The sequence below is a fragment of the Haemorhous mexicanus genome, chromosome 28, assembly GCF_027477595.1.
Source record: "Haemorhous mexicanus isolate bHaeMex1 chromosome 28, bHaeMex1.pri, whole genome shotgun sequence".
In the NCBI taxonomy this organism is placed as follows: Eukaryota; Metazoa; Chordata; class Aves; order Passeriformes; family Fringillidae; genus Haemorhous; species Haemorhous mexicanus.
Window position 1 is genome coordinate 6313987 of NC_082368.1, and position 27282 is coordinate 6341268.

General features: G+C 63.2%; 2 protein-coding genes and 1 long non-coding RNA gene across 5 annotated transcripts in view; 1 reads left to right on the forward strand and 2 right to left on the reverse strand.

Moving 5' to 3' along the window:
* Nucleotides 1-2369, forward strand: part of ARHGAP23 (Rho GTPase activating protein 23) — a 29563-nt gene extending 27194 nt beyond the window's left edge. For both annotated transcript variants that reach the window (XM_059869263.1, XM_059869265.1), the window contains exon 24: nucleotides 49-2369. In XM_059869263.1, coding sequence (XP_059725246.1) covers nucleotides 49-1050 — 1002 coding nt within the window. In that variant the 3' untranslated portion in view covers nucleotides 1051-2369. The remainder of the gene's footprint in view (nucleotides 1-48) is intronic.
* Nucleotides 2370-2688: 319 nt separating this feature from the next.
* LOC132339168 (uncharacterized) lies at nucleotides 2689-5889 on the reverse strand. The gene is made up of 2 exons (XR_009489609.1): nucleotides 5416-5889; nucleotides 2689-5364 (listed from the first exon to the last, which is right to left on the reverse strand). It is a non-coding gene; the product is annotated as an uncharacterized LOC132339168 (long non-coding RNA).
* A 139-nt stretch (nucleotides 5890-6028) lies between these two features.
* Nucleotides 6029-26850, reverse strand: SRCIN1 (SRC kinase signaling inhibitor 1). Of its 2 annotated transcripts, XM_059869485.1 has the most exons (17): nucleotides 26618-26850; nucleotides 25512-25710; nucleotides 24053-24146; nucleotides 22244-23052; nucleotides 21005-21097; nucleotides 20850-20893; nucleotides 19955-20133; nucleotides 19204-19379; nucleotides 18373-18503; nucleotides 17433-17580; nucleotides 16421-16715; nucleotides 15573-15822; nucleotides 15287-15441; nucleotides 15054-15206; nucleotides 13560-13685; nucleotides 8885-9022; nucleotides 6029-7070 (listed from the first exon to the last, which is right to left on the reverse strand). In XM_059869485.1, exons 1-17 carry the CDS (start codon nucleotides 26718-26720, stop codon nucleotides 7068-7070), a joined length of 3096 nt encoding a protein of 1031 aa, XP_059725468.1. In that variant the 5' UTR covers nucleotides 26721-26850; the 3' UTR covers nucleotides 6029-7067. The 2 variants fall into 2 exon arrangements, with proteins under 2 accessions (XP_059725468.1, XP_059725467.1); XM_059869484.1 differs by lacking the exon at nucleotides 6029-7070 and having other exon boundaries at nucleotides 8651-9022.
* Nucleotides 26851-27282: the final 432 nt, after the last annotated feature.

Genomic DNA, 27282 nt, shown 5'->3' on the forward strand with positions numbered 1-27282 from the left:
CTGTCCGTGTCACCGTCACCCCTGACCCCGCTGTCCCCGCGCTCCCAGGGCACCTGGCCGTCGCGCAAAGCGCCGCCGCACCGGGAGCTCCTCGCCATCCCCTTCGTCTCGGCCGCCGCCCGCAAGAGGAAGAAGAGGAGAGAGGCCGAAGGCGTTGGGAGCAGCACCGACGACGACGCGGAGCGCAGGGACAGCCCGGGCCAGCAGCAGGAGCAGGAGGGCCCCGCGGTGGCACCCGGCAAAGCCCCCCGCGGCACCGGCACCGGCCCGGCCGGGACCGAGCGGGAATGCTCCGCCGAGCCCGCGGGCAGCGGCTCCGAGCCCGCCCCGGACGCCCGCTCCATCGTGTCCGGCTACTCCACGCTGTCCACCATGGACCGCAGCCTGTGCTCCGAGGTGCACTCGGTGGCCGGGAGCCGCGGGGACGAGGCGGATGACGAGCGCAGCGAGCTCAGCCACATGGAGACGGACACCGAGAGCCGCGAGGGAGCGCGGCCGGGCCGGGCCGGGCCGGGGGCGGGCGACGAGGACAAGTCACCCCTGGGCCGCCCCTCCTTCAACTCGCACCGCCTGATCCAGTGCGACACGCTGGCCCGCAGGAAGCTGGGGCGGCCGCGGCCCGCCGGGGACAGCGCGGCGGCGGCCGGCGGGGACGGGCCGGGCTGGGCGGCCCCCGGGCGGGCGTCGCTGCGGGAGCAGCTCCGGCAGCACCTGCGGGGCTCCGCCGATGACACGGGGGTCCGCCTGCGCCGGGGGCACTCCCCCGAGACCCGCCGCAAGAAGAGCAGCTGGCGCCGGCACACGGTGGTGGTGCCCGGCGGCCTCAAGGACCTCAACTTCAACGAGTGGAAGGAGCCGCGGGCACTCGAGGGGACACCGGGACCCTGTCGCGACAAGGACTCGGGGCTCAGCAGCCTGGAGTCCACCAAAGCCCGGCCCGCGGCTCCCGCCCCGACCCCGCCGGGCGCTGCCGGCCTGGGCGCGGCCCCCAGGAGCCCCCCGGGCAGCCCCGGCCCCCCGGCGCCCCTGCGCTTCCCGCAGCGTCTGTGACCCCCGGGCGTGTTTAACTTAAGGACTGTCCCTTGTCCCCGTATTTAATTGTGCTCCGGACCAGCTGCTGGTCTTATTTAACAGGACCTGGTGGCCCCGCGCCGCGGGGGGACAAAGCCGCCCCGTCCCCCCCGCTTGGGGACCAGCGGCGGTGCCACCAGGCGCTGCCCCAGCCCCCAGGCAGTGCCACCGGGGCGTGGGGGCTCACGGGGACTGTCCCCCGTGGTGGCACTGCTGTCCCCAGCTGCGGTGGAGTGAAGTGCGGGCACTTCCCTGGGCGCTGCGGCCGCTCCGGCCGGGACCTGCCCGGCATGGGGACACTGGGGACGCTGGGGACCTCGGTGTCACAGAGCCCTGTGTGAGGGACCCTGGGGACCTTGTCAGAAACCTGCTGGGGACCCTGGGGATCTCAGTGTCACAGACCCTTGCTCTGGGGGACCTTGGGGACATGGGGGTCGGGGACATCAGGGTCAGAGACACCTGCCCTGCTGACCCCGATGGCAGACCCCTGCCCTGGGGACCTCAGGGACCCTGCTGACCCCGATGGCAGACCCCTGCCCTGGGGACCTGGGGACTCTCCATGCCCTGAGGACCTTGGGGGTCCCATCCCAGAGACCCCCCCCGTGTGCTGGGGTCCCTTGGGGACCTCAGCACTGTCACCCTCACCTGGGGGGCTCTGCTGAGTGGGGGGAGCCGGGCAGGGGGTGGCACTGAGGGGGTCACCTGGCGGCGGGGGGACACTGCCACCCTTTACCCCCCACGAGCCGCGTGTGGCGCGTCCTGGGATGTCCCTGTCCCCTCCCGTCGCTGTCCCCTTCCTGCCCCCAGGCCAGAAGCACTTTAGGAAGGGAGTTTGGGGACCCCCGGCCCGGCCACGCGGGGACACAAGTGCCACCACCTCAGTGGCCCGGTGTCACACCCTGTCACCGTCTCTCCGTGTCGTTCTCATTCGTTATGCAAATATTTGCTGTAAAGTCGTTGGTTTTTCTTTTCTTTTCCATTTTTTGGGGTTATTTTTGTTCCCTTGCCCTGTAAATAGCGGCCCTGCCGTGTAACATATCCCAAAGGATTTATAAGGATTTTTTAAGAAGTTTTGCTCAGCGGGAAGGCCAGCCCCGAGCAGGGGACGTGCTGCACCAGTGGTGACTTTTTAAACCCTCCTGCATGTCCCCCCCAAACCCCTTCCCACCCCCATTCCCGGCCCCGTCGGGATCTGCAAAACTGCAAAAAAATCCCCAAACCAACCCAAAAAATCCCTCTGCTTCGGCCCCCCCACCTCCAGTCTATATATTGGAAATAAACTGGTTATTCAAGGTTTTCTTGGTATTAATTCCCTTTTTTTGGCGGGCAGGGACCTCAGATTCCTGGTGCTGGGAATTTTTATTCCTGGATTTACCCATGGGAGGAAAATCTAATTTTTCTCTGAGCCTCTGGGGAGGAAATAACAGAATTGGGGATGCCCCATCCCCATCAAGATTCTCAGTTTTCAATTTATCAGGTTTCTCAATTTATCAGGTTTCTCAATTTATCAGGTTTCTCAATTTCTCAAATTTCTTAATTCTCAGTTTCTCGACATTCGGGGAGGGGGGTAAAAATGAGAGAAAAAATCGCCAGAAAAAGACAAAAAGAGGCAAAAATAAAAAAAAAAAGTAATTTTATTAAAGCCAGACACTCTGATAGAAAAGAAAAATTATAAAGGGAAAAAGGAAAATAATAAAAAGCAACCCTTTTGTCACGGGAATTACAACGGTCACACACAACTACCCATGGCATCCACGGTGACACGGGGGACACGGCGGGGGTGGCACAGGGTGGGGGGGCCCTCCCTCCCCTCCCCCGCTTTTCCCCTGTGCGAGGCTTTTTTTTTTTTTTTTACATTTTTCTTCATTTTTTTCCTTTTTTTTTTTTCCCCTCCATTTTCAACCCTTTTTTTTTTTGTACTTTTTGTTCCTTTTATTTCCTTTTTAAAACAGTTCACGAGAAAATTCATGCGGAAGAGAGAGAGAGAGAGACACACGACGGCGTAGAAACCCCAAAACAGCCTCTGAGGAGAACCAGAAATTCCTTCCTGTTCCTTTTTTTGGCCTTTTTTCACTTTTTCTTCCCAGTTTGTCCTTTTTTTTTTGTCCTTTTCAGTGTCGTAGCCTTTTGTTTGTTTGTTTGTTTTGAAACAACATCCAGACGAGTAAAGCGGGGAGCGCATGCAGCGGCGCCTCCGACACATGCACGATGCAGGCAGCGCTCGGGTTTGGGCTTTTTTTGTCATTTTTACACATTTTCCTCTTTTTTTCAATCTTTTTAAAAATGCTTTTTTCCTGGTCTGAGCCAGAACTGCGTTGTTTTGCTGTTAATTTTGATTTTTTTGGTGTTTTTTGTTGTTGTTGTCGTCTTGCTTCAGCGAGGGATTTGCGCGATGCCATGAAGGGGACGGACGCACACGCACGCGGGGACACCAGGCGGGACAGGGGACACCAGGCGGGACAGGGGACACTGGGGGCGGCGGGGGACAGCCTGGGGCCTGCCACCCCCTCACCCGGCGCTGCCGCCCCCTCCCCTGGCGCTGTCACCTCCCTGCTCTGAGCCAGTGACACCGAGCTGGGAGGGGCGGCCTGGGGACAACACCCCCAAAATCGGGGACAGCTTGGGGACATCGGGGTGGGGACACCCAGGTGGGGACACCCAGGTGGGGACACCCAGGTGGGGACACTGAGGACAGCCCCCTCCGGTGTCATTTTTGGGGATGGAGGGTGGCAATTGTCACCTCCTCACGTGGGTGTCCCCACGGAGGGTGGCACTTGTCACCCCCCATGACATTCTCGAGGGAGTCCACAAGGGGGTGGCACTTGTCACCCACGCCGTGCACGTGTCCCCACGGAGGGTGGCAATTGTCACCCCCCGTGTCATTTCTGAGGGTGTCCTCAAGGGGGTGGCACTGTCACCGCCTCATGTCATTTCTGTGCGTGTCACCACAAGGGTGGCATTGTCACCCCCCGTGTCATTTCTGAGGGGGTAATAAAGGAGGGTGGCACTGTCACCCTCAGCTGGGTGTCCCCAAGGGGTGGCACTGTCACCTCTCCATCTGGGTGTCCCCAAGGGGTGGCACTGTCACCTCCATGTGGGTGTCCCCAAGGGGTGGCACTGCCACCTCTCCATCTGGGTGTCCCCAAGGGGTGGCACTGTCACCTCTCCCATCTGGGTGTCCCCAAGGGGTGGCACTGCCACCTCTCCATCTGGGTGTCCCCAAGGGGTGGCACTGTCACCTCTCCATGTGGGTGTCCCCAAGGGGTGGCATTGTCACCTCCAGCCAGCAGAGCTCGGGAGCTGTCACCGCACCCCCCGGGGTGACACGAGGTGACAGGAGGTGCCACCGGGGGTGACGCGGGGCAGGGGAGGGGACAGCGCCAGGTGCCACCGGGGGGTGACGCGGGGCAGGGGAGGGGACAGCGCCAGGTGCCACCCCCCGCCGGGCCGGGAGCTGCTACAGAGAATTCACTTTGGTACCGAGAACGGAAATTAATTAAAAACGAAATTAATCGCAAAGGCGTCAGCGACTGCTATTGCTGCTGGCACTGGGGGCGGGCGGGGGTCCCCGGGGCCACCTGGGGCCACCTGGGGCCACCCGGGGCCACCTGGGGCCAAGGAGAGAGGGCAGGACTGAGCGCGAGGGCGACGGAGCCGCTCTGGGCACCACGAGGAGCTCTAAACCTAAGCAGGGATTTTAACTCCACCCCTAAATAATACCGGACGTGATTTATTTATTTCTCTTCTTTTTCCTTTTTTTTTTTTTTTTTTAAAGGTTTTTTTTATTTTAGGTTTTTTTTTTCCCCTCTTTAAATATTTATATATAGATTTATATTACGTATATTATATATTTATAATATGTAAATATATTTTTTAAAACAATATAAAATGTTAAGACACTTCACTTAAATGTAAAGAGTTGCTTTTTTTGCAATCCAAAGAAATTGCATCATGATTTTTTTTTTCCTTTTTTTTTTCCTTTCTTTTTTTTGGTCTTTTTTTTTTTATTTGGTTTTTTGTTCTTTTTTGTGTGTGTTTTCTCTTTGTTATTCAAAAAAAGGCTCTCGTTTCTTCTGTACAAAAATGATCGAGATACAAAAAAAAAAAAAAAATTAAAAAAAACAAACCGAAAAATCAGAGGAGGGGGGAAAAGGAAGAAAAAAGGAATTTAAATTTAAAAAAACCCGAAAATGATCAACCCAAGGACGAAACAGAGAACGCAAGGAGTGATTGGATCTTGTGCTGCACACACAGAGCACACGCACACACACACCTGGGCACACCTGGGCACACCTGGGCACACCTGGGCACACCTGGAGTGCACCTGGGCACACCTGGGTACACCTGGGCACAGCTGGGGTATGTATGGGTACACCCGGCTACACCTGGAGTGCACCTGGGCACAGCTGGACACACCTGGGCACACCTGGGCACAGCCGGGTGCACCTGGCACACCTCAGGAGCACCTGGGCACACCTGGAGTACACCTGGGCACACATGGGGCCCCCCCTGGAGTACATCTGGCCACAGCTGGCTGCACCTGGAGCCCACCTGAGCAGAGGTGGGTACAGCTAGGGCACACCTGGGGCACACCTGGGCACGCCTGGGCACAGGAGGGTACACCTGGGGCACACCTTGAGTGTACCTGAGCACACCTGGGGTGTACCTGAGGCCCACCTGGGCACACCTGGGCACATCTGGCCCAGCCACGCTGCAGGGAGGCGGCCACGGGCCCCCCGCCCGCTGCCCCCAGGCTGGGCCGGGCCGGGGCTGCTCCCCCGGGGCTCCGGGCTCGTCCCACCGGGAGGGGACAGAGCCGCGGCCGGGCCCCCCCGGCATCACCGCCCCCCGCTGGGCCCCGGCCCCCTCCCCAGCTCCCCCCCGCGGCCCCTCCGGCACTCCCGGGGCCCCCCCGGCCCCCCTCGGGGGGACGCGGCGGCGGCGGCGGCGGCCCGGGGGGTCCCCGAGCCCTCGGCCCCGCCGGGCACCCACCGGCGAGCCCTGGCCGGAGCTGTCCTCTCCTCCCGCGGGGACACCGCCGCCGCTCCCGGGGCGCTCGGGGGCCGCGCCGGGGGTCGCTCCGGGGGTCGCTCCGGGGGGGTCTTCGGCGGCCGCTGCTTCCCGGTTTTCCGCGCGGTGGGAGCTGGAAGCTGCTCCTGGCTGGACGCTGGTGGGGGGAAGCTCTGAGAGCTCTTAAATAAACAGGAAAAAAACCAAAAAAACCCAAAAAAGGAGGGGAGGGAAAAGGGGGGAAAAAGGGTGGGGGGGACCAAACCAACAGCGATCCAAAGGGGAGGGAAAAAAAGGAGAAAAGGAGGAAAAAAAAGAGAGAGAGAGAAACAGAAAGTGGCTGGTTGGCCATGGCGGAGCGGGAGGGGACACAGAGGTCGGGCCGAGGCGCGGCACAGGCGACACAACAAAAGTTCGTTTGGCGGAGCGGAGGCGACAAAAACACGGATCGAACAGAAAGAGGAGGGGACACGGGTGGCGGATTCCCTCCAGAGCGCCTCAAGGAGAAGCCAAGTCCCAGGGAGGAAGAGGAGCCCGAGGAAGAGGAGCAGCCCCCCGGGCAGGCGCGGCCGGGCGGAGCTGGCAGGGGCGCTCAGAATGAGATGGAGGAGTTCCTGGCCCCAAAGGAAGTCAATACGGGGATGGAGGTTCTGCCCGCCGCGGGTTTTTCTGAGACCGTGGGGGAGGTCTCACTGGCCTCTTTAGATGGTCTAGTGGCCTGGAAAGAAAAGCAAGATTCAAGGAGGACGAGGAGGAGGAGAAAGGGGTGGAAAGTCCAAAGAAAAAGGAAAAGCTTTAAAGAAATAGAAAGACGAAAGAAAGGAATAAAAAAGAGGAAAAAAACCAACAAAAACGAGGACAGGAAAAACCCAGAAAGAACCGAGAAGCAAAGGGAGCTCGTTCAGAAGCAGCACTGAGCCAGGCCTGAGGTCAAGCAGCTGGAAAAGGGCCACCACAAAGAGCGCGACAAGAGCGGGTCCCACGTGTCACTGCACGGGCAGGGCGGCCCCGAGAGGAAAGGACGGACGGACGGACAGACGGGCACGCGGACACACGGGCACACACAGCCGGGGGGGCACAGGGGACACGGGGGAGGCACAGGGGGGACAAGAAGGGCAGCGTTAGAGCGGGCACAGCCCCCGGGGCAGCGCCCGAGGGTGGCGGCGCCCACCCTGTCCCTGTCCCCGCCGTGCCAGGGGACGCGGGCCCGGCCTGGGAGTGACACCGAGAATCCCCCAGGGATGGGGAGGGGGATCCGGGACCCTCCAGCCCCACCTCGCCCCCAGTGAGGGGCTGGGCTGCAGGGGGGGAGGGGGGACGCCCCCAAATCCTGCACGGGGACAAAAGTGACAGAAAAGTCCTGCCGAGGCCACGCCAGCGAGGGCCACGGGGGACAGAGGTGTCACCAGGGCGGTGACACTGAACAGGCGGGGCTGTGCTGCTGGGTGGCCGCCAGGGGAGGGGACCTGGTGGCCTCACGGGGTCAGGAGATGCTTCCCGGCCCCTCAGTGTCCAGTGCAGGGGGAATCCAGAGGGAACCCCCTGCCCCTCCCTGATTCCATGGGGTGGGACAACGCAGAGGGGACAGTCAGGGACACCCCGAGCTCAAAACACCTCAAAAAACCCTCAAAAACCCCTCAAAAAACCCTCAAAAACACCTCAAAAACACCTCAAAAAACCCTCAAAAAACCCTCAAAAACCCCTCAAAAACCCTCAAAAAACCCTCAAAAAACCCTCAAAAAACCCTCAAAAAACCCTCAAAAAACCCTCAAAAACCCCTCCTCCCCCGGGAAGTTTTTCCACTGGGAATGGAGCAGCCGAGGGGGGTTTGACCCTTTTTGCTGACAGGTGCCCCTTTTGCTCATTCCACCTTTCCCCCCAGCCCTGCTGCGGGACTCCCTGGGTTTGTGGGGCGGGGCTGAGGGGCGCACGGGATGAGCAGAGTTGGGTTTATTGCCCGGTTTGGGGTGGAAAGGGCTCGAGGCACAGAGGGCAGAGTGGGCTCCAGGGGAACCCGCTCGTGGTGCTCTGCCCAGCCAGGGGAAGGCGGCTGGCGGGGGGGGACAGGCCAGCAGGGAGGGAGGGAGGGAGGGAGGCCACCCAAGTGGCCGTGATCCCCTGGCCTGTGGCCCGGGCCAGCTGGGAATGCACGGCCAGCCCTGGGGTGACAGCAGGGACAGAGGGGGGGAGCCTGGGGGCTGCCCCGGGGTGGGGAGGGGTCAGTGCTGGCTGCTGGCCGCTGGGCATGCTCCATGCCACCCCAAAACGCTTCTCTTCCAGCTGCTGTGGCCCACTCACCCTGTCCCCACAGTGCCACCACCCCGCCTGGGACACCCACAAGCTGCTTCTGTGGGTGCACGGGGGTCCCCGCTCCCCAAAACCTCCCCAGGCAGGAATCCCCATCCCCACTTGGCTCTGCCACGCTCGTCAGCACGGCCAAGGAGGTGGCACTGTCCCCCGGTGTGAGGGGACAACGCCGGGGCTCAGCCCCCCCTCAGGGTGACACCCAGCGCTGGGGACAAAGCCCTCAGCCTCACCCCACAGCGAGGACGAGTTTGTGACTCTCTCGTGTCCCTGTCCCCAGCCCCAGGGCGGGCACAGAGTGTGACAAGAGCCCCTCCCGCACCGCCACCAACGCGTCCCTTTGTCCCCGACCCCGCCGGGCTCAGCCGGAGCCAAGAAGGCACCAAGGGAGAGAGGACGCAGCCCCAAACCTCATCCCGCGGCTGCGCCCGGCCCAGGCCGTGCCCTGGGCGGTGCCAGGGCGGCGGGCAGCCCCGGGGCGGCCCTAGGGGTGGAGTACCTGCTGCTGGCCCTGGATCCGCATGTACTCCATGCGCTGCTTGATGTGCTTGCCCTTGTCGGGGCTGCCCTGCTGGCCCTGCTTCAGCCGCGACGCCGGATTCACCACCTTCATGGCCGGGATGGAGACGCCGCCGCTCTGCCGGGACACAAAATCCGGGGGGAAAGGGTTAAAATTGGCTGGCGGAGGCCTGGCCGCACCGCTGGGTGCCTGGAGCTGCGCCACCCCTACGGCCCGGCCGGGGTCACCGGCTCGGCCCGAGCTCCAAACCCCGCCGGGACTTACCGGGAGCACCCGAGAGGGACTTTGGGGACACACGGCAAACACCGGGACACCGAGGGCGGGACAGGACAGCCCGCGGGGCCAAGAGAGAGGGAAAGAGGCGGCGGCAGGCAGAAGCAGATTCCAGGAGGGAACGGCGGCAGTGGGAGTACAGAGGAGTTTATTTACTGTGCGCAGGTGAGGATACACAGACGGCAGTGCCACCCGGCCCCGTGTCCCCTCCCGTGCCAAGGTCCCCTCCCGGTGGCCTGTCCTCTCCTGTTCCAGCCCAGGCTGGGAATCCACGGCTCAGGTGAAGCCCTGGGATCCTCCGGGGGCACACGGGGCGTTCCCGCACCCCGCAGCACGAGGAAATCATCAAAGGATGGAAAATCCTCAGCTGGAAGGGACCCACGAGGATGCTCAGAGTGCAAATCCCAGCCCTGGAGAGCCCCACAGGTGCCTGTGCCACGCCATCCCCGGCATTCCAGCGCTGGGAATCTCCCCTGGAATGTGACACCAGCCCCGCCCCGCCCTGCCCTGCTTTAGGACTGACCCATCGCAGCCTCCCCCGCCCAACCCCGAGCCTGGCCTTGCCCCAGACCCAGCCATAAATCCATCCCGCAGCTCCACTTCCCGTCTCCCAGGAAAAAAAACTGGGAAAAATTGCAGCTACAGCCCCGTTCAGCCCGGGAGAGCCCCCCGAGGAGGGAGAGGACGGCTCCAAATGGAAAAGGAGATTTATTCCCCAGCGCCGACTGTTAATAAAGGAGCAGGTTGTCGTCACAGCGGAGCTCAGGGCATTTTTCCCCTCCCTGTTTTTTTCCCAGATATTCAGCTGGATTCCAGCAGAAAGCAATTTGGGATGGCTTCAGGGAGCTCGTGCTGTGGTTTAATTAGGAGAAACATCTGCCAGGCCCCGGCTGCCGCTCGTTAGGAGAGGGATTTTATGGAAAATGGTGAAACTGAGAGCGGTGCTTCAGCAATCAGCCCTGGCTGACCCCGTGCGATGCTCTTGGACCCCGTGGGGTGCTCGTGGACCCCGTGGGATGCTCGTGGATCCCATGGGATGCTCGTGGACCCCGTGGGATGCTCTTGGACCCCGTGGGATGCTCGTGGATCCCATGGGATGCTCGTGGACCCCGTGGGATGCTCGTGGACCCCGTGGGATGCTCGTGGATCCCGTAGGATGCTCGTGGATCCCGTAGGATGCTCGTGGATCCCATGGGATGCCCGTCCTGGACCTGGTGCAAAATCCTGCCAGGGCAGAAGACTCGCCCTCACTGAGGGTCTCGTTCCAGGACGGGATCAGCCAGCACCACTCGGCACCATCTCCCTTCCAGCTCCTGCCTCGCTCACTCCTGCCCTTCCCAAACCCCTCCGAGAGTCAGGGAGAAGAGAAGATGCGTTCTCCACCTCGGCTCTGCCTGGAGGTGGAGTCACAGAGAGGGAGCAGGCAGAGGAAGAGACATCAGAGTGAATCCAGGGCAGAGCAGGGCGCGGGGGAGAAGAGAAAATGAACCTGGGGAGTGCCGGGGGGCAGCTGCGGCTTGGGGAGCAGCGCTGGCTTGGTCCTGCTCGGAAAGGGACTCTTGGCAGCGCCATCCTTGGCCTGGCTGAGGTCCAGCGCGGTGTCACCGTCGCAGCCGCCGTGCCCGAGGTCCCCCAGGCTCCTCCCGGCCTCCTCGGATCGCAGCGCGTCCTTGGGGAAGGCGAATTCCACGGCGGGGTGGCTGCTGATCTCGCTGATGGTCATCTCCAGCTCGCGGATGGTTTCCTCCAGGCTGTCCAGTCTCTGGTAGGTGTCCTCGTAAATCTCCTTCTTGCCCGGGGCCGGGGGGGACGAGTGGCCTCTGCAGAGCCCCTCCGCCGCTCCGTCCCAGCGCGGAGGTGCCGCGGCGCGGCTGGAGCGCGCAGGGCTCGGCTCCGGGGGCGGCTGCTCCGCCCGGGAAGGTCCCGCCGCCCTCGGGACGGGGTCCCTGCCCGCGGGAACCCCGGGATGTGCCCCCGGGCGGGCCGGGGGGCTCTCCTCCCTCCATGCGGCTTTGGGAGCCCCAGCTGGGTGTCCAGGAGCGAGCCTGGCTCCTCTCTGGGAGTCCCCGTCGCCAGCGGGAATTTGGGGAACGGTCCCGGCCCCCACGGAGGGGAGCGCGGCCCCCGCGGCTCCGGCACCTTCCCCGCGGCTCCGAGGAGGCTGCGCCGCCGCGGGACTTTGGGGACAAGCCTTGTCACCGCCTCCTGGCCTGCCGGCAGCGTGCAGAGCCGCGTCCCCTCCTCGTCCCCCCGTTTTATCCCTCAGGAAAGGCGGGGCTGCCGAGGGAAAGGCGCGGGACTCGCTGCCGGGGGGCTGCGGGGCTGGAGGGGCTTCCTGTGCCAGCGGGGACCTTGGGGAGCTGCCAGGAGCCGCCACACGGCCTCTCCTTGTCCCCTCGGGTGGCAGCTGCCCTGCTGCTGCTGCGCTGCCCGGCGCCACCCACAGCTCCGGCTCGGCTTCGGGGGACGGCGGCTCCGACACCCACTCGGTGAGCACGATCTGGGGCAGGGAGAGCGCCCGGCTGGCCGGGGCTGCCGGCGCCAGCGGCTCCTAGGTAGAGAATTCAGACAGGTTAGGGGCCTGGCGGCAGCGGGCTTCGCCTGGGGAGGCACCACGGGGCGCCACAAATTATTGGGGTCCCCCCACGCCGGCGCCGCCGGACATGGCAGAGTTGCCGGCGGGAGTTTGGGAAGGGAGGGAGGCTCAGCTCCCTCCTGCTCATCCCACATTTCCCGGCGGGATTCACGGCATGGACAGGGGCTGGAGGGGATTGCTCAGCTCCCTCCTCCAGCCCTGACATCCCACAGGGACCCAGAGCATGGACAGGGAATGGAGGGGAAGTTCAGTTCCCTCCTGTCCGCTCTGACATCCCATTGGAGCAAAAAACTTCAAACCAAAAACCAAGCTGGTGTTTGTGCCCCTCCCAAACACCTTTGGAAATCCCGCTGCCACCAGCAGAAATCCAGCTGGGATTTCTCCGTGCAGGTCCCAACTGGGAGCACTGGTGTGAGCTCCAGCGGGGCTGAGCCATCCCAGCCTGACCTTTCCCACCCTGAGAGGCCACAAACCCCCCAGAAAATGCTGCTGTTCCTGCCCCACTTCCCTGCTCCTGTCCCGAGGGACATCCCCGGGATGCCTGCGGGACCCGAGGAGGGCAGGGCAGCTGGAGGATGCCCTGGCAGAGCCCGTGCCCCTGCAGCTGCCCCCGAGCCTGGGCACCAGCGCTGGGGAGGCTGCAGAGCTCTGGGGCTGCAGCCGGGCCCATCCCATCGCCGGGGCAGAGGGACAATCCAGTCCTGGTGTCCCAGGAGAGGGGGGGGCTCAGCAGGATCCCCGAGAGGTGCCAGACCCTCCCCAGGAGCTGCCGGGATGAGCCAGAGCTGCCCTTGCTGCTGGCATGGCAGGAGGCCCTGTCCTGCTCTTTGCCCCCCACCTGGGCATTCCCTGCTCCATTCCGGCATTCCCTGCTCCATTCCGGCATTCCCTGCTCCATTCCGGCATTCCCTGCTCCACCCTGGGCATTCCCCGCTCCATTCCGGCATTCCCTGCTCTGTCCTGGCATTCCCTGCTCCATTCCGGCATTCCCTGCTCCGTCCTGGCATTCCCTGCTCCACCCTGGCATTCCCTGCTCCACCCTGGGCATTCCCTGCTCCATTCCGGCATTCCCTGGTCTGTCCTGGCATTCCCTGCTCCATTCCGGCATTCCCTGCTCCATCCTGGCATTCCCTGCTCCATTCTGGCATTCCCTGCTCCATTCCGGCATTCCCTGGTCTGTCCTGGCATTCCCTGGTCTGTCCTGGCATTCCCTGGTCTGTCCTGGCATTCCCTGCTCCATTCCAACCACTCTCCAGGTATTTTCCTCCTGCTCTCTCCATCCTGGCATTCCCTACTCCACCCTGGCATTCCCTGCTCCATTCCGGCATTCCCTGCTCCATCCTGGCATTCCCTGCTCCGTCATGGCATTCCCTGCTCCACCCTGGCATTCCCTGCTCCATCCCAGCCACTCTCCAGGCTCTCTCCACCCCGGAGCCCAGCCCGGATCTCAGGATTGCTGGGATGGGGCCGGACCTGACTCCGGGCAGACCCCCACCACGGGCTCTGCTCCAGCCCCTCCCTTTCCGTGCGCTCGGGCGGGGTCCCCCCGCACCGCCCGCCCCCGGTGCCGCCCGTGCCGTGCCCGGTGGGGGCGGGGGCGGCCCGGGAGCCTCCCGGGAGCCGCGGCCGTGGGGGTTAGTGCGGGCTCCGGTGCGTGTCAGTGCCGGGAGCGAGGCAGTGCGGACAGAAGGTGGTGATTAGTTGGTTAAAGCGGAGAAAAGCAGCGCAAGTGAGCTGAGAGGAGGCAGAGGAGGAAGGTGAGAGCGCAGCCCGTGGAGCCGTTACCTTCCATCCTTCGGCTGCCACCGCGGCTCCGAGGGGCCACGGCTCCGCGTGGCCCGGGGACACGGCCTCGAGGGGGTCACAGCGGGGCACGGGGAGGAAAGGGGAGGCAGAGCTCCGCTGAAACACCTGGGGAGTCAAACAGGGCCGTTGGAGCGAGGGAGGGCCCACCTGGGCCTGAGCGGGGCTGGCGGCAGCTGGGGTGGCGGCTGGCAGGGCCAGAGGCAGCATTGTCCCCTGTGCTGATGGCAGGGCCACCTGTCCCCTGTGCTGATAGCAGGGCCACCTGTCCCCTGTGCTGATGGCAGGGCCACCTGTCCCCTGGCCAGGACAGTCACTGGTCCTCTGGGCAGCAGAGTCCCTGGTCCAGTCTGGCAGCATCACTGGCCCAGCTCCCCTGCCTGCAGCATCACCAGCTGTCCCACACCTGCAGCATCACCTGTCCCCTGTGTCAGCACCTGTCCCACACCTGCAGCATCACCTGTCCCCCGTGTCAGCACCTGTCCCACACCTGCAGCATCACCTGTCCCCCGTGTCAGCACCTGTCCCACACCTGCAGCATCACCTGTCCCCCGTGTCAGCACCTGTCCCACACCTGCAGCATCACCTGTCCCCTGTGTCAGCACCTGTCCCACACCTGCAGCATGCCCCGTTCTCCTCCCTCCTGGAGGAAAACCATCCAAGGAAAATCCATCCAAGGAAAAACCGCCCTGTCCCCACTGCAGCACCTGTGCCGTGCTCAAACCCAGGTGAGTCTGGCTTAAATCCCAGGCAGGAGGGAAGTGCAGAAGGAGCACCCAGCTGCGCATCACCCAGCTCTGCATCACCCAGCTGTGCATCATCCACGTGTGCATCACCCAGCTGTGCATCATCCAGCTGTGCATCACCCAGCTGTGCATCACCCAGCTGTGCAGCACCCAGCTGTGTGTCACCCAGCTGCGCATCACCCAGCTGTGCATCACCCAGCTGTGCACCACCCAGCTGTGCATCACCCAGCTGTGCAGCACCCAGCTGTGCATCACCCAGCTGTGCATCACCCAGGTATGCACCACCCAGCTGTGCAGCACCCAGCTGTGTGTCACCCAGCTGTGTGTCACCCAGCTGTGTGTCACCCAGCTGTGCACCACCCAGCTGTGCACCACCCAGCTGCGCATCACCCAGCTGCGCATCACCCAGCTGTGTGTCACCCAGCTGTGCATCACCCAGGTGTGCATCACCCAGCTGTGCAGCACCCAGCTGTGCACCACCCAGCTGTGCAGCACCTGTCCCTGGCGGTGCCACCGCTCTGTCCCCACAGCCCCAGGAGGAGCAGGGACCCTGGTGTGGTGCCGGTGCCGAGGATGTCACACCCCGAACCCTCCCCCCCGAGCTGCCCCCGGAGCAGAAGGGCGGGCCGGTGTCACCTGCGGGCCGGTGTCACCTGCGGGCCGGTGTCACCTGCGGGCCGCTGTCACCTGGGGGCGGGGTCCCGGGGTCCCGCCCCCCTCCCGCGCTCACCTCCAGCTCGGCGATGATCCGGTCCTCGTCGTCGTCGTCCTTGACGGCCGAGGCGATGATGGGCGGGGTGGAGGCGGGCCGGACCACCTCGGACACCGCCCGCCTCAGCTTCACCTGCGGCTTGGGCGTCTCCAGCTCCTCCGACTCCGCCTTCTGCCGGGGGGAGCGGGCCGTGAGCGCCGGGGGCGCCGGGCGGGGTCGCGCTGCCCTCCCTGCCCAGCCACCATCCTCACCTTCATAAAGCCGGGCTCCTTCTTGCTGGTGACAACGACCTCGCCGCTGCGGGTGGTGGTCAGCCCGTGCGACGAGGGGAAGCTGCGGCGCGGCGGGGGAGGCGGCGGCGACTTGGAGGGTTTCTCGGTGCGGTAGCGCGGCACCGTCAGCTCGTCTGGGCACAAAGGGGGCTCTGAGGGCACCGCGCCCGGCCCTGCCCCTCTCATCCAACCCCCCGCCTCGGGCACCTCACCGCGCGCCCCCAGCCTCACCTCTGGGGGCCGCCCCGTCCCTGCCCCGCCGTACCTGAGCCCCGGCGGCCGTTGGGGTCCCCTTTGCCCCCCGATTTGGGGGTGTGCTGTGGCTTGGAGGGCTTGTGCTCGGGCGTGGAGGCGGCGCTGCCGCTGCCCGGGGTTTGTTTGTGCTTGGCGGCGAATTCCAGGTCGGGGATGGCCTTCATGAGCTCGGCCTGCGTCTCCTCCAGCAGCCGGTTGATGTCCTTGGCGCTGTACTGGGTCAGCGCCGCCCGCTTCTCCTCCCAGTCCCGCTCCGCCGCCTGCGGACACAGAGCCCGCTCCAGCCCCGTCCCTGGCGGACAGGACGCGACCCCGGAGCCCCGTGACACCCCCAGACCCGCTGCGAGGAGCTGGGGGGGTGGGTTTTTACCCCTATCCCCAAATTTCCCAGAATCACAGAATTACCGGGTTGTCAGAGACCTCCAGGATCACCGAGTCCAGCCCAGCCCCAACACCTCAACCAAACCCTGGCACCCAGAGCCAATCCAGGCTTTGTTCAACACCCCAGGGATGGGGACTCCACCACTGCCCGGGCAGAACATTCCAGAACTTGATCCCCTTTCTGTAAAACCTTTTTCCCAATATCCAACCCAAATTTCCCTGGGTGCAGCTCGAGGCTGTGTGCTCTGGCTGTGTCAGTTCCTGGAGAAGGAGCCCAGCCCCAGCCGGGCCCAGGCACCTTTCAGGAGCTGTGAGAGTGGTGAGGGCACCCCTGAGCCTCCTTTTCCACAGGCTGAGCACCCCCAGCTCTCCTCCGACCCCAGCAGCAGGTCAGGCGCTGCTCCCTCTCCCATTTTCACCCTCCCAGACCCCCCGGAGGAGCCCCCCCGAGCTGAGCCCCCCGGGCCGGGCTCTCACCTCCACAGACACGGCTTTGTCCGCGCTCTTCTTGCTGGGGGTCTCGGGCCCCGTCTGCGTCTTGGCGGGCACCATCTCCGGGGCCCGCGAGGGGTTATTGCTCTTGCTGGGGAGGCTCTGGGGCTGGGCGGCGAAGCCCAGGGCCTCGGGGGTGCCCGTCAGGTGGTGCAGGCTCACGGGAGGGCTGGTGGGCATCTCCAGCTCCAGCCCTTTGCTGAAATCCGTCTCCGGGGCCACCTTCTTGGGCGACTGGCTCAGGCCGCTGGGCGAGCTCCACACGCCCTCGTCCACTTGCCTAGGGCAGAGCGGAGGCACTGAGGGGCCGTGGGGCGCGGGGGGGCACTAAATCCTCAATCCACTAAATTTCCTGGAGGCTGGGGTGCTCTGGGTGGGGCTTGGTGCTGGTCTGGGGGGCTGTCCCCCCTCATGAGCCCAGCAGGAAACGGGATCCCTGCAAACCCTTCCCCTGCTCCAGATCCGGCTGGAGCCGCCCCTGGGATTGAGGATTTGTTCGGGATGAGGGGGCTGTGGGGTCCTACAGGCTCGTTTCCCTGCGGAACCGGGCTAGAGCAGAGCCCGGGGCCATCCCGGAGGCCAGCCGGAGCCGGCCCTAATGGGATCCTAATGGGATCCTGATGGGATCCTAATGGGATCGGGCAGGTGAAATCCACCCTGTTGTAGCAGCTCCGGGAGAGGATTTTTCTCTGGGAGAGGGTTTTTCCAGCACAGAACAGCTCCCTGCTCCTCGGGAAAGAGGTTTCTGCTCATGCCAAGGGCTGTGTGTCTGTGCTTTATTCCCGAGAAAAAATGAGGCTTGTATGAAAAGAGGGGTCTCTGAAAAGGACTGAGGGTAATTTTGGGGTCCTTCCGCAGAAAAATGATCATTTTGTGCACACCCCTCGGATGCCGTCCCGCCCCGAGAGTTTGGGACGCGCACAGAGGGGACAGAGGTGGCACTGTGGGGACAGAGGGACACCGCGGGCGTGGCTGTGCCCCGGGGCTCGGGGCTCACCTGCGGATCTGGGCCAGCGTGTCGGTGACGGTCTTGCAGCGCTTGAGGAGCCCGTCCAGGCGGTTGGGCTCCTCCTTGAGGAACTTGACGGCCTCCACCTCCACCCGCAGCACCACCCGCATCTTGCTCTGCAGGCTGGGGAACTGGGCTGCCAGGGGACACCTCTGTCACCGCCGTGTCCCTCCCGGGGCCCCGCCCGCGCTGCCCGGGCAGCCAGGACCCCGTGCCGCGGGCATCCCGCCAGGTGGGGCGGGATGGACCCAGGGAAAGGCTGGACTGATGGCTCCGTCCCAATTTGAGGGTGGAGGTGTCCCCTCCCCAGCTGTGGGCACAGGGCGTGGCACTGAGGGGCACCTGGGAGGGCAGGGGACCGTCCCAGCAGGGGCAAACCCACGGGGAGAACCCGGAGCATCCCAGGGGAAAACAGAAATCCGGGAAATCCTGGAGCATCCCAGGGGAAAACAGAAATCTGGGAAATCCTGGAGCATCCCAGGGGAAAACACAAATCCGGGAAATCCTGGAGCATCCCAGGGGAAAACAGAAATCCAGGAGATCCTGGAGCATCCCAGGTGCAAACACCGAAATCCTGGGGCAAGGAAATCCTGGAGCATCCCAGGGGAAAACAGAAATCCAGGAAATCCTGGAGAATCCCAGGGAAAACAGAAATCCAGGAAATCCTGGAGAATTCCAGGTGCAAACAGAAATCCAGGAGATTCTGGAGCATCCCAGGGGCAAACACAAATCCAGGAAATCCTGGAACATCCCAGGGGAAAACACAAATCCGGGAAATCCTGGAACATCCCAGGGGAAAACACAAATCCAGGAAATCCTGGAGCATCCCAGGTGCAAACACAAATCCAGGAGATCCTGGAGCGCCCCCAGGCCCGGGCGGAGCAGGGCAATGCCGGAAGGTTCCGTTTGCCCCCCGGGCCCTCCTCACCCTTCAGGTCCGTCAGGGTCTCCCCCAGCTGCTTGAGCACCACGGCCTTTTCCTCCAGCTCCTGCGGCGGGACCGGCCGGTGGCTGTGGGCCAGATCCTTCTGGATCTTCTCCACGGACTTCTCCAGGTCGCTGGGAGGGCAGGGGGAGGGCAGGGGGTCACCGGGGGGTCACCGGGGGGTCACTGGGGGGTCACTGGGGGGTCAGGGGGGTGGAGAGCCCCGAGGGTGGCAGTGGGAGAGGGGAACACTGGGCTGGGGACCCCTCCTCACTCGGGGACATGGTCACTGGGCTGGGACCCCCTGATTTGGGGATGTGATCACTGCACAGGGACCCCTCCTCAGTCTGGGCTGGGGACCCCTCCTCACTCGGGGACATGGTCACTGGGCTGGGACCCCCTGATCTGGGGACGTGGTCTCTGCATGGGGACCCCCTGATTTGAGGACATGGTCACTGCGTGGGGACCTCCTGATTTGGGGATGTCACTGCATGGGGACCCCCTGATTTGGGGATGTCACTGCGTGGGGACCCCCTGATTTGGGGATGTCACTGCATGTGGACCCCCTGATTTGGGGATGTCACTGCGTGGGGACCCCCTGATTTGGGGATGTCACTGCATGGGGACCCCCTGATTTGGGGATGTCACTGCATGTGGACCCCCTGATTTGGGGATGTCAGTGCATGAGGACCCCCTGATTTGAGGACATGGTCATTGCATGGGGACCCCCTGATTTGGGGATGTCACTGCATGCGGACCCCCGGCTCGGTGCCACGCCCCGGGCAGGGCAGAGCGGCTCCGTGCCCCCTGTGCCCCCAGCCCCGGCGGGCTCACTTGAGCTGCTGGGTGATGAGCTCCTCCTCGTTGAGGTAGCGCAGCCGCTCCTCCTCCACCAAGCTGCGCTGGCGCTGCAGAGGGTCCTCGTGCTTGCGCACCGTGTCCGTCACCCGCACGCTCAGCTCCGTCTCCGTGCGCCGCAGCAGCGACTTCACCGTCTCCTGGTTCTGCAGCTGCGGGGGACGAGCAGGGGTCAGGCTGGGAGAGACCCCTCGCGAGGGGAAAAGGGTCCTGACCCGGGAGCAGCCCTGGGATGGGCGCCGGGGGGGATCCCTGGGGTTGGAGTGGGGAGGGACCCCTGAGCCGGGATTTGGGGAAGATCCCTGGGGCTGGATTCAGGAAGGTTCTCTGGGGTTGGAATGGGAGGGGATCCCCGAGGCTGGAGTGGAGAGGGATCCCTGAACTTGGATTTGGGGAGGATCCCCGAGCTTGGATTTGGGCAGGATCCCTGAGTTTGGATTCAGGAAGGATCCCTGAGCTCAGATTCAGGAAGGATCCCTGGGTTTGGATTTGGCAGGATCCCTGAGCTTGGATTCAGGAAGGATCCCCAGGTTTGGATTCAGGAAGGATCCCCAGGTTTGGATTCAGGAAGGATCCCTGAGCTTGGATTTGGCAGGATCCCCAAGCTCATCTCCAGGGCGGATCCCCGGGCTCTCCCACAGCAGCCCCGGGGCACAAAGGGGATTTTGCCATCCCCACCCAGTGAGAGCTGGCCCAGATTCGGGGTCCCCCCGCCCCAGGTGCCCACCTGCAGCTTCTTGAGCTGCTGCAGCTGGTTGCGGAGGTCGCTGGCGTTCTGCTGCAGGTCGTGCAGGTGCAGCTGCATGTGCAGGCGGGTGACGGCCGTGGGCTGCCCCGCCGGGGTGCTGGTGGCCGAGGGCGGGGGCGGCGCGGGCACCGGGGTGCCCATGCCACTGCGGCTGGTGGCTGGGGGGGCAAGCAGGGGCTGCTGAGGGGTGGCACCGCCCCAGGACAGGTTTGGTGCCCCTCTCTTTTCTTTCCCCACCCGATCCTTCAGCTCTGGTGGTCTCCAAAGTTCCCCCCCCAGGCTGAGCCCTCCCTGCCTCCTCGGGGGCCGCCCCAGAGCAGCACGGGGGGGTCCCGCTGGTTGCCAGTGATGCCGTAGGATTTCAGCGTTTTTATTTTCCAGATGCTGCACTGCTTTAGGGAATAACTCGGAAACTCCATGGCCTGTCAGCTGCTGCTCTCCTGTTTTCCTCAGACAAGCAACTCCTCTCCAGGCCTGTCACTCAAGGACACCTCACTACCTCAAGCCCCAAAAATGATTAAAAAAGTGATTTGGGGTTGGGGAACCAAACTGGGAGTAAATTGCTTCATTACCTGAATCTGTAATTGGAGGATTAACCCAAATTACATCCATTAATATCAATTAATTGATATGTAAATAGACCAAGCTTATAATGGTCTGAAAATCTCGTGACCATCACCCATTTTGGGCGTAGCCCCTTGGGGAGGCTTGGTCTGCCCTGAACGTACCTGGAGGCCCTTCATTAAATAGATTAACTTTCATTCCCTTAATTCTGGTTTTAGGCAAGCCTGAGAAGGGCATCACCAGCACCTGGGGGGCTGCAGAGCCCACCCTGGGCACCCGCGGGGGTCCTGCGGGGCCGGGGGTCACTCACACGCTGACGGGGGGGTCCCGCCGTTGGTGGCTTCTGTCTTCTCGCTGAAACCAAAGAGAGGAGGGGGCTGAGAGTGGGCGGGGCTGGTGTCCCCCGGGAGGGGGACAGACCCCCCGGAGGGACATCCAACCCTGGGGTCCCAGAGCTGCCCTCACCTGGGGGTCTCGGCCTCGGAGCCGCGGAGCAGCGCGCTCTGCACCAGCCCCGTCAGGCTGGCGATCTGCTTCTCCATGGCCTCCATCCGCTCCCTGCGCCGGGACAGGGACAGGGACAGGGACAGGGATGGGGACAGGGATGGGGACAGGGATGGGGACAGGGACAGGGATGGGGACAGGGACAGGGACGGGTCAGGGACAGGGACAGGGACAGGGACGGGTCAGGGACAGGGACGGGACAGGGACAGGGACAGGGACAGGGACAGGGATGGGGACAGGGATGGGTCAGGGAAGGGTCAGGGACAGGGACAGGGACGGGGACAGGGACAGGGGCAGGGACAGGGACAGGGGCAGGGACAGGGACAGGGACAGGGACGGGACAGGGACAGGGATGGGTCAGGGACAGGGACAGGGATGGGACAGGGACAGGGATGGGACAGGGACAGGGACAGGGATGGGTCAGGGACAGGGACAGGGACAGGGACAGGGACGGGTCAGAGACAGGGACAGGGACGGGACAGGGACAGGGACAGGGACAGGGACGGGTCAGGGACAGGGACAGGTCAGGGACAGGGACGGGGACGGGGACGGGACAGGGACGGGGACAGGGACAGGGACAGGGACGGGTCAGGGGCTGCCTCTGCCACTGCGGCCACCCCCGGCTGCGCCTGGCCCGGCTCGCAGCCTGTCCCTGGGGACACGGCTGACCCACCAGGCATCCCAAATCCAAAGGCAATGGCAAACCTGGAGCAGCCCAGGTGCAAACACAAATCCAGGAAATCCTGGAATATCCCAGGTGCAAACACAAGTCCAGGACAACCTGGAATATCCCAGGTGCAAACACAAATCCAGGAAATCCTGGAATATCCCAGGTGCAAACACAAATCCAGGAAAACCTGGAATATCCCAGGTGCAAACACAAATCCAGGAAATCCTGGAGCAGCCCAGGCCCAAACACAAAACCAGGACAACCTGGAGCAGCCCAGGCCCAAACACAGATCCAGGACAACCTGGAATATCCCAGGTGCAAACACAAATCCAGGAAATCCTGGAGCAGCCCAGGCCCAAACACAAAACCAGGACAACCTGGAGCAGCCCAGGCCCAAACACAGATCCAGGACAACCTGGAATATCCCAGGTGCAAACACAAATCCAGGAAAACCTGGAGCATGCCAGGCACAAACACAGATCCAGGACAACCTGGAGCAGCCCAGGTGCAAGCACACCACCTCTCCTCACCTGGTCTCCGTGTCCTTGGCGGGCGCGGGCGATCCGAAGGCCGAGAGCGGCCGCTCTGCGGGGCCGGGGAACAGCTCGGGGGGCCCGGAGGAGCTGGGGTTGCGCGTTTTGCCCACGGGGCTGTCCATGAAGACGGAGGAGCAGGAATCCTTGCGGAAGGACTGGCGGACGGGCGAGGAGCGGCTGGGCGGGCCCGAGTAGGGGCTGTGCGGGCTCTGCCCGGGCTCCACCATCTTCTGGGGGGACGAGGGCGGCATGCGGAAGCCCAGCCCCGGGCCGTACGTGTCGCTGTAGATGGGCGCGTTGGGCTTGTACAAACTGTCCTCCAGCTCCGTCTGCAGCGCGGCCGCCGAGTAGGTGCTGAGCGAGCGCACCGAGCCCCGCTTGTAGAGCCCCCCCGAGTAGCCAAAGGGGTCCCCCATGCCCGCCAGCGACTGCGTGGAGGTGATGCTGAGCCGGCCCTCGTGCACCATCCCGTAGGGATCGGCGTAGAGCCCCTCGTTCTTCACCAGCACCACGTTCTTGCCCGCCAGGTCCTCGTCCGGCTTGACGTCGCGGCGCTCCAGGATGGCGCTGGGGCTGGGGGACACGCCCGGGGCGGGGGGCAGGCTGGACAGGCGCTCGCCGTGGTGCACGGGGCTGCCGGCGTAGGAGGGCGGGCGGCCGCCGCTGTAGGACATGCGGGAGCGCGACGGCGACGAGGACTGCAGCACGGGCGGGGGCGAGCCCGAGGCCAGGTGCGAGGCTGGGGGGATGTTGTTGAGCCGGCGGGTGGGAGAGGATTCCCGGGAGGTGTAGACCATGTCCCGCTGCGGAATGGGGCGGGGGTCAGCGCTGGGGGAGCCCTGCCCTGCCGGCCCTCCGGCCCAGCAAGGAGCAGCAGCTCTGGCAAACCCTCGGCAAATCCTTCCCTTGGAACACAAACCCTGAGAGGAAGCCCTGAGGGGGCTGGGGGTGCCCAGCCTGCAGAAAAGGAGACCCAGGGGTGCCCTCACCACTCTCACTGCTCCTGAAAGGTGCCAGGGCCCGGCTGGGGCTGGGCTCTGTCTGCAGCAGCACTGACAGAACCAGAGCTCACAGCCTGGAGCTGCACCAAGGGAAATACAGGTTGGATATTGGGATAAAGTTCTGGAATGTTCTGCCTGGGGAGGTGGTGGAGTCCCCATCCCTGGGGGTGTTGAACAAAGCCTGGATTGGCTCTGGGTGCCAGGGTTTGGTTGAGGTGTTGGGGCAGGGCTGGACTCAATGATCCTGGAGGTCTCTGACAACCCGGTAATTCTGTGATTCTGTGATCCTGTGATCCTGTGATTCTGTGATTCCCAGCCAGCAGTGGCCTGATTTATCCTGATGATTTGTCCTGCTGATTTACCCTGACCAATTATCCCCATTATTTAATTCCCTACAAACCACATTTACACCCCACTGCCATCCCCCCCCCAGCGCTGGCAGGATGGATCCCAGCCACACACAGTTCCCAATTCCCAATCTCTGCCGCTTTCTCTCCCCTCTGCTCCCGCTCCACCTGGCCCTGCCACCCCACCGGGCTGCCCCGTGTCCCCTGCTGGGCTGTCCCGTGTCCCCCGCCGGGCTGTCCCGTGTCCCCCGCCACCCCGCCGGGCTGTCCCGTGTCCCCTGCCGGGCTGTCCCGTGTCCCCCGCCGGGCTGTCCCGTGTCCCCCGCCGGGCTGTCCCGTGTCCCCCGCCACCCCGCCGGGCTGTCCCGTGTCCCCTGCCGGGCTGTCCCGTGTCCCCTGCCGGGCTGTCCCGTGTCCCCTGCCACCCCGCCGGGCTGCCCCGTGTCCCCTCTCACCCTCAGGTCGCCGTTGGTGATGTGTGAGGCTGGGAAGGAGGCGTAGAGCGGCTCTTTCCGGTAGATTTTAATGATGCTTCTGTCCTGGATGTCTCTGGAAGCAGAGGCAGAGCCTGAGCACCTGCACAGACCCCAGACCCCCAGCACTGCACCCACCACCCCCTTTTTTCCTTCATCCCTGCCCTGGGCTGTAAGACAAGAGTGTGTTCTATTATCTGATAGAGGTGGGGCAGTTTTGTTCTGTTCTTTGGGTAGTTTTGTTCTGTTCTTGGGGCAGTTTTGTTCTGTTCTTTGGGCAGTTTTGTTCTGTTCTTGGGGCAGTTCTGTTCTGTTCTTTGGGCAGTTCTGTTCTGTCAGTTGGGCAGTTCTGTTCTGTTCTTTGGGCAGTTTTGTTCTGTTCTTGGGGCAGTTTTCTTTATCTCTCCCACAGCCAATCCTCCCTCCAGGAGATATCTTCTCTTAATGGGCCATTAATTATTAATTATCTTCTGTTCACGACAGTGTCCCTGCAGGGCTGATCAAATTCCACCATCCCAGGGGAGATGCTCCGCCCAGGGGAGGAGCCAAGCATTCCTACCTGGATCCAATCTGAGGTGCTGGGAACAGCCCAGCAGCCTCTGCCCACTGGGATGGGACTGTGCCACCACCCTGGGATGGGACTGTGCCACCGCCCTGGGATGGGGCTGTGCCACCACCCTGAGCCCCCCTGGGATGGGACTGTGCCACCACCCTGGGATGGGACTGTGCCACCACCCTGAGCCCCCTGGGATGGGACTGTGCCACCACCCTGAGCCCCCTGGGATGGGACTGTGCCACCACCCTGAGCCCCCTGGGATGGGACTGTGCCACCACCCTGGGATGGGACTGTGCCACCACCCTGAGCCCCCTGGGATGGGACTGTGCCACCACCCTGAGCCCCCCTGGGATGGGACTGTGCCACCACCCTGAGCCCCCCTGGGATGGGACTGTGCCACCACCCTGACCCACAGCGTGCCAGGGCCTGCTCTCACTCTGGCAGTGGTTTGTTTTGTTTGTACTGTTGCATTTGTATTTTAATTTTCCTATTTAAGAACTGTTATTCCTATATCTTTGCCTGAGAGCCTTTTAATTTCAAATTCATAATAATCCAGAGGGGGGGTTTGCATTTTTGCATTTCAAGGACAGAGGAAAGCTCCTGCCTTCCTTAGCAGACACCTGACTGCTCAAACCAAGACAATTTTTGATTTTCCTGTTAAAGAACTGTTATTCCTATTCCCATATCTTTGTCTGAGAACATTTTAATTTTCAAAGAACAATAATCAGAAGGGAGGGGTTTTACATTTTCCATTTAAGGGGAACTCCTGCCTTCCTTAGCAGACACCTGACTGCTCAAACCAAGACAATCCCACAGGTTTCCTGCTTTGCCAGGGGTTTAAAGGACAGGAGGCCAGCCCGGGTGGGCCTTGACCCCCCCGCTCACCGGACATCCTCCAGCTCGTAGAAGACGTTCCGGGACTCGTCCTTGATGAGGATGGCGGTGTTGGGCGACTTGAGCATGCCCATGGTGAGCTTCTGGGGGAACATGTGCACGATGAGGGCGTGCAGCGTGTCCATGCTGCTGATCTCGTGCGTGATGTGCACGCGCCGCGTCTCGTCCCCAAACTGCAGGAACAGCACCCCTGGGGCACAGGGGGCACGCCCGAGTCAGCTCTGAGCCTGCCCTTCTCCACCGAGCTCTTGCCAGCCAAAAAAGGGGCTGGGGGAGCTCTGGCCACCCAGCAGTGCCCTGGTGAAGGTGGAAGGGTCCAGGGCACCCAAATAAAATGTTTGGGGGCTGTCTGGTCACCCAGCAGTGCCCTGGTGAAGGTGGAAGGCTCTGGGGTAACCAAAAAAAGGGGATGGGGGAGCTCTGGCCACCCAGCAGTGCCCTGGTGAAGGTGTCAGCCTCTGGGGCACCCAAATAAAATGTTTGGGGGGTGTCTGGTCACCCAGCAGTGCCCTGGTGAAGGTGGAAGGCTCTGGGGCAACCAAAAAAAGGGGATGGGCAAGCTCTGGTCACCCAACCTCACCGTGCTGAAGGTGGAAGGCTTGGGAGACCCCATAAAAATGGGCTGGGGGAGCTCTGGCCACCCAGCAGTGCCCTGGTGAAGGCAGAAGGCTCTGGGGTAACCAAATAAAATGTTTGGGGGGTGTCTGGCCACCCAGGAGTGCCCTGGTGAAGGTGGCAGCCTCTGGGGCAACCAAAAAAAGGGATGGGGAATGTTTGGCCACCCAGCCTTGCCCTGGCGAGGGGAGGTGTTCCTAGAGGGCTCTGGGGCACCCAAAAAAATGGGATGGGGAACTTCTGGCCAAGCAACCCCACCCTGCTGAAGGTGGAAGGCTTGGGAGCACCCATAAAAGGGGCTGGGAGATCTTGAACCGGTGAGAGCGCAGCTTGGTCTGGAATTTTGGGTGATGGAGCCCAACCCCGCCCCCAAAGGGAGATTTTGGGCACCTGGGGTACCTGGGGAGCGCAGCTTGGTCTGGAATTTTGGGTGATGGAGCCCAACCCCGCCCCCAAAAGGAGATTTTGGGGCCCCGGGGTACCTGGGGAGCGCAGCTTGGTCTGGCTGGCCGAGCGGGACAGGGGCAGGCTCTGCCGGAACCGGTTCATCCTGTTGAAGGCCAGCGGCAGCTCCGCCTCCGACATGGTCTCCAGGGACTCGGCCGAGGCGAAGGAGAGCTTGGCTTGGTCGGCCAGGCCAGGCTGGGAGCCCTGGGAGTGCCGGGAGCTCCTGGTCTGCAACGGGACAGGGGACAGGGACAGGTCGGGGGACAGCCCTGGTGAGGCTGGTCCCGCCTTTCCTCGGGAAAGAAATCAACAAAGAAACAAAGAAATCAACATGAAATGATAACAGCCATCATTTCCTCGGGAACGCGGGGCCGGGATGGAGAGGCTGGCGTGGGTGGTGGGATCGCGGGATGGCCTGGGATGGGAGACACAAGGTCAGCGAGTGCAGCCCCTGGGACACCCCCAGAAATCCCCCCTGTGCCCGAGGGTGGGGCTGGGCCGCACCCGGGGGCTCCATCCCAATCCAGGGGGCTCCATCCCCATCCAAGGGGGCTCCATCCTCATCCAGGGGGCTCCATCCCACATCCAGGGGGGCTCCATCCCCATCCAGGGGGGCTCCATCCCCATCCAGGGGGGCTCCATCCCCATCCAGGGGGCTCCATCCTCATCCAGGGGGCTCCATCCCACATCCAGGGATGCT